This window comes from Phragmites australis, chromosome 19 (assembly GCF_958298935.1).
Source record: "Phragmites australis chromosome 19, lpPhrAust1.1, whole genome shotgun sequence".
Taxonomy (NCBI): domain Eukaryota; kingdom Viridiplantae; phylum Streptophyta; class Magnoliopsida; order Poales; family Poaceae; genus Phragmites; species Phragmites australis.
Genome location: NC_084939.1, coordinates 24,559,103 through 24,571,522, shown reverse-complemented (window position 1 = coordinate 24,571,522; position 12,420 = coordinate 24,559,103). Strand labels below are relative to the sequence as shown.

The following is a 12,420-nucleotide window of genomic DNA, read 5'->3' as shown; positions in this document are numbered from 1 at the left end:
CTCACAATGGGACTGGTGTATGAAATTGGCAGGAGAACAGGACCTCCATGTACACTTTTGCAAAAACGTAGAAACCGACATTGTTAAGTGTAGTATAACATCTGAGTAGTACGTAGTACTTCACATGTTCAACATCTCCCTGTACTCACTGACAAGTAACAAAGGGTTATTTAAGCCCTCTATGGCTAGTCTTTTGCAAGAGTTCCATTTCACAATCTTCTGAAGAGAAAGGAAAGGCTTCCAGGGCCAAAGGCGAAAGGAGATAGTATAAGGGTAAACAGACTGCATGTGCTTTAGCTTTGTTGTAGATAGAGAGGAGGAGGCTCTCATCTTCCTCCCTGCCTCCATTCTTTCTCTGGACCACACCACAAGCTTGGTTATTAGCCTTCCTCTTGGTTTTCTGCAAACACAAACTCTAATAAGGGTCTGCTCTTCTCTCTCTGTATCACTTATTCCCTGTGCGAGTGTGAAGAGATAGTATTATATTGCAGGCCATCTCTCTGAGAGAGAAATGTTTCGTAGTTGCTGCGTTCTTGTTCTCCTCCCCCTGATTTGAGTGCTCTGCGTACCAGATCTGAAGCTCCTTGAGACTTTGGTGGTGGGGGCTGCAGCATTCGAGGTGGTCAGCGATGAGTAAGGAGGATGTCCTCAAAGTGCAGGTGAGTTTTGCTTCTTCTCAACTCAAGCAGTAGAGCATGCATTCCGTAATCCTTCCTGTGTTTGCTGCCATTTTCATGAGGCAGGCAGCTTGCTTTTGTTTTCAACATGTGTTTCTTTCCATGTCTCCTGTTTTCTTTTTTCAAACCTCTTTTGTTTCTTTATTATGGTAACCTGTGTTCCTCTGCTTCTCAAAACTTCCCAGACCTGCGTGCTGAAAGTGAACATCCACTGTGATGGATGCGAGAAGAAGGTCAAGAAGATCCTCCACAAGATTGATGGTAAGCAAGTTTTTTATTAAAAAAAACAGCATATTTCTTCAGTTTTTCTTCCTGTTTATTTTTCCCGTATTCTGTGATCGTTTTCCTGCTCACTGGGGTCTGTACAGCTGAGCAATTCGTTCTTCTCCTTCTGTTGATGGAAAGATGGACATTTCTTCTGTGCAGTCTGAAAAAAGTTTTTTTTGCCCGAATTTCTCTTTTTTCTAAGAGAAATATGTTGGCTTGATCTGCAGGTGTGTACCAAAGCAGCATAGATGCGGAGCAGGGGAAGGTGACGGTGTCCGGCTTGATGGATCCGGACACCGTCATCAAGAAGCTGAACAAGGCCGGCAAGCCCGCCCAGCTGTGGGGCTCCAAGCCTGGCGTGGTGAGCCAGCTCCAAAAGCTCCAGCTTGGCGGCGGTGGCAAGGGCCAGCCTAAGGATGCCGGTGGCAAGGGCCAGCCCAAGGACGCCGGCGGCAAGGGCCAGAAGGGCGGAGCAGGCGGAGGCGGAGGCGGTGGGAAAGATGCAAAGATGGTGATGCCGCAGCCAACGCCGCAACAGCTACAGCATTTGCAACAGCTGCAACAACAGATGCAGATGAAGGGAATGAAGCTTCCTCCTCAGTTCATGGGCGGCAAGATGCCGTTCCCGGCTGCCGCGCCGGCGAAGGACCCCAAGTCTGTCAAGTTCGACCTCCCCGAGGACGACTTCGAGGATGACGGCAGCGAGTTCGATGACGAGTTGGACGACTTTGATGACGAGGAGGATTTCGAGGATGACGGCCTCGACGACGACGACTTTTACGACGACCCCAAGATGATGATGAAGCCCGTGGCCATGCCGCTGGGAGGCGGCGGGGCCGACAAGAAGGGTGGCAATGGTGGCAAGAAGGGCGGCGGCGGGAACGAGATCCCGGTGCAGATCAAGGGAAACGCCAACAACAGCGGCAAGAAAGACTCAGGCGCCAAGCAGAATCAAGGTGGTGGAGGCGGTCACGGCAACAACGGCGGCGGTAAAAATGGAGGCGGTGGGCAGCCGCCGCAGAACGGCAAGGGAAACGCCCCGGGTGGCGGGAACCACCCGGGTCAGGGAAAGAAGGGCGGCGCCGCCGGAGGCCCCGTCGGCGGCGGCCCGATGGGCGGCATGTCGCTGCAGCCGGGCATGATGAGACCTAACATGATGGGCGGCGCCGGTTTCCCCGGGATGGCCCAGATGGGCGGCGGGCCCATGAGCATGCCGATGGGCCAGGGCCACCCGCACATGGGTAGCATGCAGCAGGGTGGTGCCGGTGCCTTTCATGGTATGCCGGCTGGCGGCATGCCTGGGGTGGGGTTCTACCAGGGCGGTGCCGGCGGTGGCGGCATGCCGTCCGGGCCGGAGATGCTGCAGGCTGCCGCGGCGGCCGGGAACCCCATGGCGCAGCAGCAGTACATGGCCCTGATGCAGCAGCAGCAGCAGCAACAGATGCTAATGGGCGGCCACGGCGGCGGCGGGTACCCGCCGATGGGCTACGGGTACGGCCGCCCGCCGATGCACTACCCGATGGCGTACCCGATGCCGCACCCGAGTGACAACATCTTCAGCGACGAGAACCCCAACAGCTGCTTGGTGATGTGAGGCAAGATTGACTGCTGCCGGTTGCTTCCTCTTGCTGATGCTTTGTTCGGAGTGAACCAACCGGAAGGAACTCAGGTCACAGGTGATCATCAGTCAACGTGACCATGGCTGAAACACCCTGGCTGGATCAGTCAGTAGCAACTCGGTATACATGCGAAATGAATCCCAGCTAGGATTGCTTAGGATTGCTCCTTTTTCTTTTTTCTCTTTCTTTTCTTCTTACTTAGCTTATTTTCACCTTTTCTTTCATAAAAGCAACTTCCTTGAAGGCGAAGGTAGGTATAGTAACTATCTATAGTTGTCATAAGAGATGATGATGCTTTTATATCCCAAGAAGGTGGTGCTGGTGGTGACTTTCCTTCTTGCTCCAATGTTGGATTGTAGAACAATGTGCATGCAAAACAATGTGTCGATCTTGTTAAAAGGCAGTGTAGCAGTTCTCTTGTGTAGTGGATGCATGAATGGTAGAGCTATGCACTTTTTACATACATACTAGTGGAATGGAATGTTGTCAACCGACTCAAGTTCCTGCTTTGGCGTGAAACAGGGAGAAGATACACAATACTCTGTGCCAGAGTGAGTTGATGAGGGTGATAACTGTGGCGGCAATGGAGGGGACGATCATGATGATGGTTCTGGTGGCGATGGTGATGGTGATGGTAGTGGTCCATGTGAGAGGAGAGGAGGGCAATGGTGGTGCAGCTGCTGCATTTTAATTTGGCTACGGTGGTGCCTTTTTCCTGCACCCCGCACTTGCATTATTCATCTGCATTCAGGTTGGCTTCTGCCAGAATTGCCTCACATTTCAATCCTCTGAAAACAGTAACGCCGCTCGGGTTGCTCACAGCAGGCAGCATGGTCCCATGCCGCTGATATATTTTGAATTGATCCCAGCCCCAACAACCACAATAAAATACAAATGCAGTCGTGTAGAGAACAGGGCAAACAAGCTCTGAACTTTGGCACCCGCTGCAAAGTCTTGACTCCTGAATTATACTACTGTGACTGATTAGGATCTGGATGCGTCTTAGTGTACTAAGTATATCTCGGGAGTACATGTTTATTCAGACGCATGGTACTGGTATTTGTATATTCGATGCTTGAGATTCGATGTCGCTCGTCGTGAATGGAGGATCCATCTCCTCTGGATTTCGCGCGGAGCCTCACGCTTTGTTCCGTGTCAGGGCGCCTAATCGCTGGGACCGGCATGCATGAGCTGCAATGATCGGCCATCGGGTTAGATTATTTGCAGGAGGCACGGATCGAAGCTAGACATGCCGTGCCGTGGATTACTATCAGTAACCACGCCCCCAAATGGGACACCCCACGCTTAAACTAGAAGAAATTTTGGGCAGAAAACTTAAGACTCGTGCTTGCCATCATGAGCTTGGAATGAGCAGGCTGCTGCTGCTTTTGTAATGCTCTGCGCCTCTGCCGTCTGCGTTGCTTCTGCTGCTGAGCTTTCTTTTCTTTTTTTTCTTTTTTTTAACTGAGGCAAGAGGGATGCTACAAAAATTTATAGAGTAGGAGAGCAAAAAGAGTTGATTTAGAGTTTAGGGTTACACCGTGTGAACAAAGAACACGGTGAATAGTATCACGAATGCTGAAAGGGGAAGTTACACCGTGTGAACAAAGAACACTACTAGCCCAGATCTAACTAGTCGTCTAAGATCATTCCCAACCGATTCATATCAGATTTAGAATCTTTTCACGGAGTGATTTTCGTTCTCTTTAGCGTTTCAATGATTTTACTTCACGATTCCGTCACGAAAGGATTAACAAGTTCATTTACTCCATGACAGGATTCTCTTCTTGCCGTTCACAAATTCCTTTTAAAGTAAGTTATCGGAGATGAGAGAAAATAAAGTAAATAAGAATGAGAAGGAGAATCTAGAAAAAAACGAAATAAAGGAAATATGGTTGAGGATGATCTAATTTACTCTCCGCCCTCTCACTACTGAGCTTTCAGAGGCGGCACTACAATCTAAAGAAGGGACTGACAAGTGATGGAGTGGATGGAACGCTACAATTACGCTACGAGTGGCAAAAGCAAGGTCAAAAGAAAATAAGCTGCGATCGAGTTCCGGGCCATGTTTTGGGGGGTTCACTGAATCATTGCTGGGGGAGTTGTTGCTTCTTGCTTCAAAGCCATCTATCTGTGTTACGATAGCTGTCTGCATTTGCTGAATGGAGTAGCTTTATGGCGGCAGGAGGATGGTCAGATGGTGTGGTGTGCCGCAATTATTTCGGCTTCAACGTTTGGGACCCGATAGATCGATGGATCGATCGTCTCATGCACTGCCATGATCCTGCCATGGCTTGGCATGAACTATGTGCTGTGTTTTGAGACGGCAGGAAGGACACGAGGAGGGATGCCGAAATAGTATGTTGAACAGTCAGTAGTCCTTGCGCAGATATTGTAGTTTATTTTTTGAGAAGATAGGCTGATAGGCTGGGGTCAGATGATTGTCGATCGAAAGAAGAGAGCATGCCCAAAAGCAACTTGTAGATTGTTAATTAGTCATTAGGGAATGTTTACTGCTCAGTCCTACTTGCTGCTAGGGCAGTGAAAAAAAGATATTCGAGATTGGCTCGTCTAAAATTCTAGTCGAGCTTGAGCCGGGCTCAAAGGTCACAAGCCTAAACAAGCTGAACTCGAGCTTGGTTCAATGCTCACGAAACTCTTATTCTATTTAATAATATGATAGTTTATATGCTTATCAGAAATAGAGAAGAGAATTTATGAATTTTAACTGTCAATGAGCCTACTCGAGCTTAATCAAGCTTCGGTTGAGCCAAGCTCGAGCCAGTCTCTAGGCTCAATCGATAACTCAGCTCAGCTCGAGTTTCTATCGAGATAGAGCTTGACATGCCAACCTCGCTCGAGCTCCGCTCGTGGACCGCCCTACTTGCTGCCTAAATTAGCTGGTGTGTGATCATGTTGGTACTGTAGTAATGAGCCAATTGAAGTTGTCAAGTGCAGGAAGTTTCCAAAGCGAAGGCAGTGATAAGCCCATAACGAAAAAGAACTCGGTTACATTCCTCTCATTCTCTCAAGATGCGCATCCGAAGCACCGGCAGATTGATCCAGATAAGGTTTGGTTGGTCCAACAAAATTAAATAGGATGGGATTGTGGTGGTGTAAGGAGGTTGTTTGATTTTAATTGTATGTATTGGATGATATGAGAATGTATTTAGTTGCTTAAAAACCATGTATTATATTCATATATAACTTAATTATTTTACAAAAATAATAATTTTCACATTTGTTATTATCATCAAACTATACTAATAGTACTAATTATTACTAATTTCATATAATAATAACTTAAGTTGTCAATAATCATCACTAATGAGAAACTAAATATAAATATGCCTTTATTTATTTGTGATGAGTGATTGATAAATTTATAATCTTTGTTTGATGAGTTTTGGGCTGCATAAGCATGTCTATATATTGCAAATTTAATCATATCTGGCCAAAGGTGAAAAGAAACGTACTCACCAGGTGGTCCATTATGTAGAAAATTGTACACATCGGATGTCCGGTGATCAGATGCAGTGCACACTAGAGTTTTTTCTATACAGAGGTAAAACTTAGACTATGCACCGGATGGTCCGGTGTTCAGAGGATGTGAACACCGGAGCATTTTTCAGAAAAGTATGTTTTTGGTGCTAGGTGGAGTTCGACCCACCGGATGGTCCTACATTGGAGCTCAATATACACATGACCATTTAGCAAAGAGATTACAGATGGTCAGTATTGGGAAGATGAATACACTGGATGGTCTGACATTGATGTTTGTGAACACTAGAGCATTCATCGGACCAATTCCTCTAGAGAAAGTTGCATCTGTGGACGAAGGAAATATAATACACCGGATGGTCCGACGAGTGCAGAAGTGAAGATCGGAGCATTGCATCGTACTACTTCTTGCAAAGAGCAAATTTTTCAGAGCGTGGAAGGTGTTACTCTCACCGGATGGTCAGATATTCAGAGGGTGAACACACCGAAACATCCGGTGTTCATATTTTTTTGCAATATGTGCTTTCCATTGAGCATTTTGGTGTTGGACTAACCCATAATTGAATTGGAGAAACATGTTTGCTTGTTTAATATTACGCAAGTGATGGATACAACTTGGCGGTCGAATGTTGGATGATTAGGACTAAGCGGGGAGTTTGCTGCTGGATGATCAAGAAGACCGTGCAGAGTCAAGAGTGATCCTAGCTGTGCACATAAGGTTCAAGTAAAGCACGGAAGGAAGAATGAAAATAACGTGGTGTCTAAGTTAAGTGAAAGAGATGCCAGAGTAAGTGATAAGGCGGTCCGAGCGATCAGGAGCGGGAGAGACTTGCTGGCGCTCAAGATCGCAAGATGGAGTATACGTATCAACATCGGGATGTTTGCTTGGGTCAAAGCAAGCAGCAGTGAGTTACGCTTTGAGAAGCGTACGAGACGGTTTCACGGTTTGGTCTCAAAATTGTGAAGGGATGGAGTGCATGTGGTATCATCACGAAGCAAGCATCAAGGCGAAGCTAAATCGTGAAGATGTCACGGTTGTTCGGTGGATGAAACAAAAAATAGACCAAAATACCTTAGTGGTAGGTAGTAAGTCATTGTAAGCGATGGATATTTTGGGAACCAAAAAACTTAAGGGTTAATACACCTTTCTGTGCCTATAAATAGAGAGGTAGAGCCGTAGAAGAGACTTGAGCTAGCAATTTAAGAGCCTAGTGATAGATTTTTGAGGATAGGAAATGATATGCTTAGTGTTTGTATTAGGTTAGAGCTTTTGTGAGAGAAAAATATTTTGTAATCTATCTAAAATATGGCTGATCTCTGTGCTTAAATAAATTGATTTTCTCACATGAGCTTGTGTTTATCTCCTTCTTGTCTCCTTCTTTTGGTTCTCTCGCTTCTCCTGCAAGCTTTTCATTTTCGGTTGTGATTTTCGTTTTTCTCTTTAAACTGCAGTTTTTTTTACCTTTGTGAGGTTGATCTCTTTGTTGCTAGGGGCATAAAATACGCGTATAATAGTATAAATTTGGGTCTTATATCCCCTTGCCTTTTAAGTCATCAACTTGGAGAGTTTTCTTCACCCGATGATCATCCTTTTGAGTTTCTTTCGAAGTTATGAGTTTTTTTTATTAGGGTCATGGAGTAGTCTTAAATGGAATATTGTATTCATATATCATCTATGGAGTCACATGTTATCAGTTCTTTTCTTTGTTTCTCTCTATTTGCTTCCATTTGAATTTTTGAGGTACGTTGGGTGAAACAAAGCAGAAGGCATCCGATTTGAAAGAATTTGGTGAGTTACCTATTCACCCTTCTCTAGTCGTCAATCTCGATCCTACAGATAAATATCCACAATAATGATTAGTTATGGTTAATAACACCTAATTGTAACTAATGTTTAACTAAAAATTCTTAATAACTAATGATCATCACTAACCGCAAGTGATTAGCAGTGTTGACATAACTTGTATGGGATCGTTTCGCCGATTTTGCCGCACGACTCGGTACAACATCTTCTCGGTATATTTTAAAAATCTAAACTATTTTATCCTAAACGGAATGATGTAATTCAACTAATCAAACACTAAGATATACTCAAATCCTATACCAACTCATATATGAATGGATTCATTCAAGCAACCAAACAGACATGTAAAATAAGTTGCATAAGAGACCAAAGCAGTGCCATCGTTTGAGTGCGCGCACGCAGAAAAGTGCAAATTGCTGCAGTATTCAGGCACAGCGTCATACTACTGTAGAACGGATGGACTACCAGTTGCACGCGATAGCTTTCAGATCCAATAAACTGACGTCGCTTCTGTTATGCAAAGTGTGCAAGCAAAAAACTGGATTGGATTACGTGCAGAGGAGCGCAGGAACCCGGTCTTAATCTGGATGTATGTATTCTTGTTCAGGCAAACTGCATATGCAGGACCATCGGATAGAGACGTTTATCTGGACCTGCCGGTGACAGGGATGGCGATGCTGCTTTTGATCTGCTCTGCTCTCCTCTGCTTGGATTAGGAATGCATGTGCCTCTCTTGATCGATGGAGAGTTGGGCACGCACGATATATGGGCAATCACACGAACCCACTGACGGACAAGGGTGGCGTCGGCATCTCTGGTGACGCCATCTTTTCTTTGGCCTCCGGTCCAGGTCGTCCCTGAGCCGATCGATCAAACGATCGCCTGGCGCACACGATCGAGAGGTCGCACCGACGACACAGGTTACCATGCATGCAAGGCTCTACAGCAACCAGCCAACAAAGGCAGGTGCTCAGGCCAGCACGAAGATGCAGAGAAAAGCTGGCAAATGAAGCTCGCATGACACCATCGGAGGCTTTGTGTAAAGTGCGACGTGACTTGCACTCTGCATCCCGGCATGAAAATAGGCCAGCGGTGCTCCATATCTCTACCGAGTTTGCCTGTTTGGATCGATCAGTGTAAACCAGGGTTCAATTTACCGTTTTTCAAACGGTAACCACTCCCGAGCGGTAACAAAAATGCGTGGTATCACAGTAACCGTTCGAAATTCGGTCAAAATTTGCATAAAATTTTAAATTTAAAAAAAAAATGTCAGATTCTCCGTTCGGTAACTGGTCGAATCGGACCGGTTATCGAACGATTTTCTCGATTTATCGAACGGTTTTTTTGAATTTTTCGCATTATCGGTAACCGTTCGATTTTATCAGTAACTACTCGATTTTCTCGATTTATCGAGCGGTTTTCACGATTTTCAGTGAAGTTTTTTTAAAAAAGGTGGAAGGGTGGTGATTGTTGCAAACTTTGCGGTGCTAAAGAGACTGCGGACCACATTATGTTCCAATGCCCTACTGCTCAGTTTGTTTGGTGTGTTTGTCGAGATACTCTTCAATGGCTTCATTTGCCAGATTCTCTGATGCGCTTTAGAGGGTTACTCCTTAATGCTATAAGTTATAAAGATCATTTGCTTCTTATGTTTCTTCTTGGATCTATTTGTTGGACCCTTTGGCTAACTCGTAACGATATTGTCTTCCAAAACAAGATCTGCGCCTCCCCTCAGGCGATCGTATATAGGGCGATTTCGTTCATGAAAAGGTGGATGGTGCTGGTCAAGGAGCGAGCTCGGGTCAACTTGGATGATGTAGTGCAAAAACTGAAGAAGGAGGTAGATGATATCCATTTACACCTTTTGTTGACTTGGATCCCCTCTGGGATCGGCTAGTTTCGTTTCTGCTAGAATAGTGTCTGTGTCCTCTTTTGTATAAAAACTGAGAGGAAGCCCTTGCTGCTTGCTGTTTTGGGTTGTTTTGAGTTGTTTCTCTGTAGAGATGTTTGGTAGAGGTGGTTTCGAACTCGATAGTTCTGTTTTTCTGCTCGCAAATTTAATGTTTATGGACTATATTTGCTTTCTATAAAGCTGGACCATTGCCTTTGGTCTAAAGTTCAAAACAAATTTAAAAATTAACTCAATCTTGTAAAATCAATAATTAATTAATCTGAGTTTCAAATTAAATGAAACAAATTTTGTTGATTTTCTTGCAACATGATCCACATGATAAAAGTATTTATACTCATAAAAAAGTTAAAAAAAAATCTGTGAGAAAATGTATTTGTGAAACCAAGTTAAATGCATAGTTTACTATTTGCTAATCCAAAAATCATAAAACTAATTTTGTTAGTCTTCTTATATAATCCTATGTCCTTTAAAAATACATAAACTTATAAATTAGTTATTGTAACATGTAGCATAAAAAAAATATTTGTATGTTAAATTTTTCTTTAACATGAGTTAATAACTAAGTGGTAAGCTAGATAACTGTGAATTTAACTAAACCCTGGTGTAAACATGCTAAGAGAGAGATCGACGGAAATGCAGAAATGCGTAGCAAAATGGAAAGAGGAAGAGACAGAAATGCATACGAGATGCTTGGCGTCGTGCAGTGAGCACCGTACGTATAGGGCGGGCGTGGGCAGTGTTGGTCGACGCGCATCGGAATGCTGGCCAGGACAAGCCTGCCTGACGGCGAGATTATTGTATACTGCTCCTTACCAGTAGTAGGAGTAGCATCGACAGGAAGCCAGAGGAGCATGTGACTCGCTCGAGAACACGCCAGTGCCCGTGCGTCACGTCTCGATTCCCATTCTCTGACTGTAGTGAAAATACTGTTAAAAAGGTACTATATTAATAATATATCACTGAAATCCTAACCATCCATTCGTAATCCGATAGACGAAAAAATTATCCGAACTGTACATTACTGTAGTATCTCTGACTTTGACGAAATCAGAGAATACGAATGCGTCGCACGAATCCGTCGCATCTGGACTCTCGCGTGCTCACCTTGGCAGGCCTGCACTGTGCACTGCACCCAGTGAGATCGAAGAGGATCGGCCCGGCCGGTGCACCGGTTCCGCGCTCTCCGTGGCGCGAGATTCTTCACCCCCAGTCACACTCGCTCACTGGCTCGTCGCTCCCGCTGGCCAATTCACGCGCGCGGCGCATGCACGGAGACCCAAGCGCAAGCTGCAGGGTACTCCAAACACCATGAACGGCCGGCCGGCCGGCCGGATTCGCATGCACACCGTGCGAGAATGGATCATCTGAAACCATGGCATATTATGCAAACGGGCTCGTAGCCCAGCGGTAAGGAGCCTTGCCTGCTACCGTGGATTCGAACTCCGGTATTTGCATGCAGGACGCTACCCTTTCTTAACGTGTTCCTGCATCTGGTGAGCATGTTCATCCCCGAGACGCACCAGCCCTCTGTAGGTGAGGGTGTGAGCCTCGTTCGTCAAAAAAATGCATGGTACAGGCCGTAGAGTGTGCACGGCCACAGGCATCTGGCGACGGACCTACTCCACGAGTGTCTGTATCGCTGTCGTGCACACGACACAATCGAACCCTCATCACCGAATGAAACGTACAGTACTACGTACGTAGTAGTAGACTCACGCTACAAAGGCAGACTGGCAGACGCACCACATCCTATGAGTTTGCCCTGTCGATGACTGGCTTTTACTACGACTAGCTAGTTCATCTTCGCAAATGTGAAGTGACCACTGTATGTCTTGCGTCAGGGCGATTTGATGACGGGGAGAGCTTCTGTTCTCTTCACTTTGATCCCAAGCTAGTAAATACATTTCATTTTAGATGAGACATGGATCTCTAATGTATTGTTTTGATCGCTATTTTCTTTTAAAATATACCTATAAAATCTATTAAATTTATGATATTAAGAAAGATTTTTTTCAAGACAAACCTACCTATATGATTTTAAGATTTTTAAACTAAATATTTTAATGTTATTGTTAATCAAAATTTTAAAAATTTAATCGAACTTTTTTCAAAAAACCACGCGAGGCTTTTGACAGGAGGAAGTAATATCTAGTATGGATTGTCTCCAGCAAGACAATCTATCTGCAGTCTGCAGCGCATGACGTATCACCACGTTGCTATCTCCAACAGTTGAAGACTTTAAAAAGCGAGGGAGACAAACAAGGCAGAAGGCCCAAGAATTTGGGTTTGGTGTGGTGCCTTTTGCCTTTTGACTTTTGCCTTCTTTGACCTCGACTATGGTGCTCGTTGCCATTGCGCCTACATCGCATCATCCACGGTGCTGCCAAAACGATGGTGTCGATCAAATGTAGAGTGCGTGATCACATCACCATGTCGCGCGCGCTTCTCCTGTGTGGGTGTTTGGGCCGCGCTTCCTTATTTGACAGAGAGAATCTTGGCAAAAACTTGAGAAAAATCATTATCTGCTATCGAAAGATAAGTTATTTCCTTATTTGATATTTCACATAATGAACTTATTTATTTGTCACGGTTTCTAATTTTTACTATTTTCTTGTTAATGTTGTCTGTTTGACTATAGAA

General features: G+C 45.0%; 1 protein-coding gene across 4 annotated transcripts; it reads left to right on the top strand.

The window, feature by feature from the left end:
• Positions 1-114: 114 nt before the first annotated feature.
• On the top strand, positions 115-3,024 carry LOC133900770 (heavy metal-associated isoprenylated plant protein 33-like). 4 transcript variants are annotated; one of them, XM_062342001.1, is made up of 4 exons: positions 115-273; positions 573-659; positions 863-938; positions 1,172-3,024. In XM_062342001.1, exons 2-4 carry the CDS (start codon positions 630-632, stop codon positions 2,536-2,538), a joined length of 1,473 nt encoding a protein of 490 aa, XP_062197985.1. In that variant the 5' UTR covers positions 115-273; positions 573-629; the 3' UTR covers positions 2,539-3,024. The 4 variants fall into 4 exon arrangements, with proteins under 4 accessions (XP_062197985.1, XP_062197986.1, XP_062197987.1 ...); XM_062342002.1 differs by having other exon boundaries at positions 116-273; positions 492-659; XM_062342003.1 differs by lacking the exon at positions 115-273 and adding an exon at positions 280-424.
• Positions 3,025-12,420: the final 9,396 nt, after the last annotated feature.

What these genes read in the sequence shown, in the direction of transcription:
- LOC133900770 (XM_062342001.1), top strand. Translation starts at nt 630, where the DNA reads ATGAGTAAGGAGGATGTCCTCAAAGTGCAG. An exon ending in AGGATGTCCTCAAAGTGCAG is followed by an intron (nt 660 to 862) that starts GTGAGTTTTGCT and finishes AAAACTTCCCAG; the next exon opens with ACCTGCGTGCTGAAAGTGAA. An exon ending in GATCCTCCACAAGATTGATG is followed by an intron (nt 939 to 1,171) that starts GTAAGCAAGTTT and finishes CTTGATCTGCAG; the next exon opens with GTGTGTACCAAAGCAGCATA.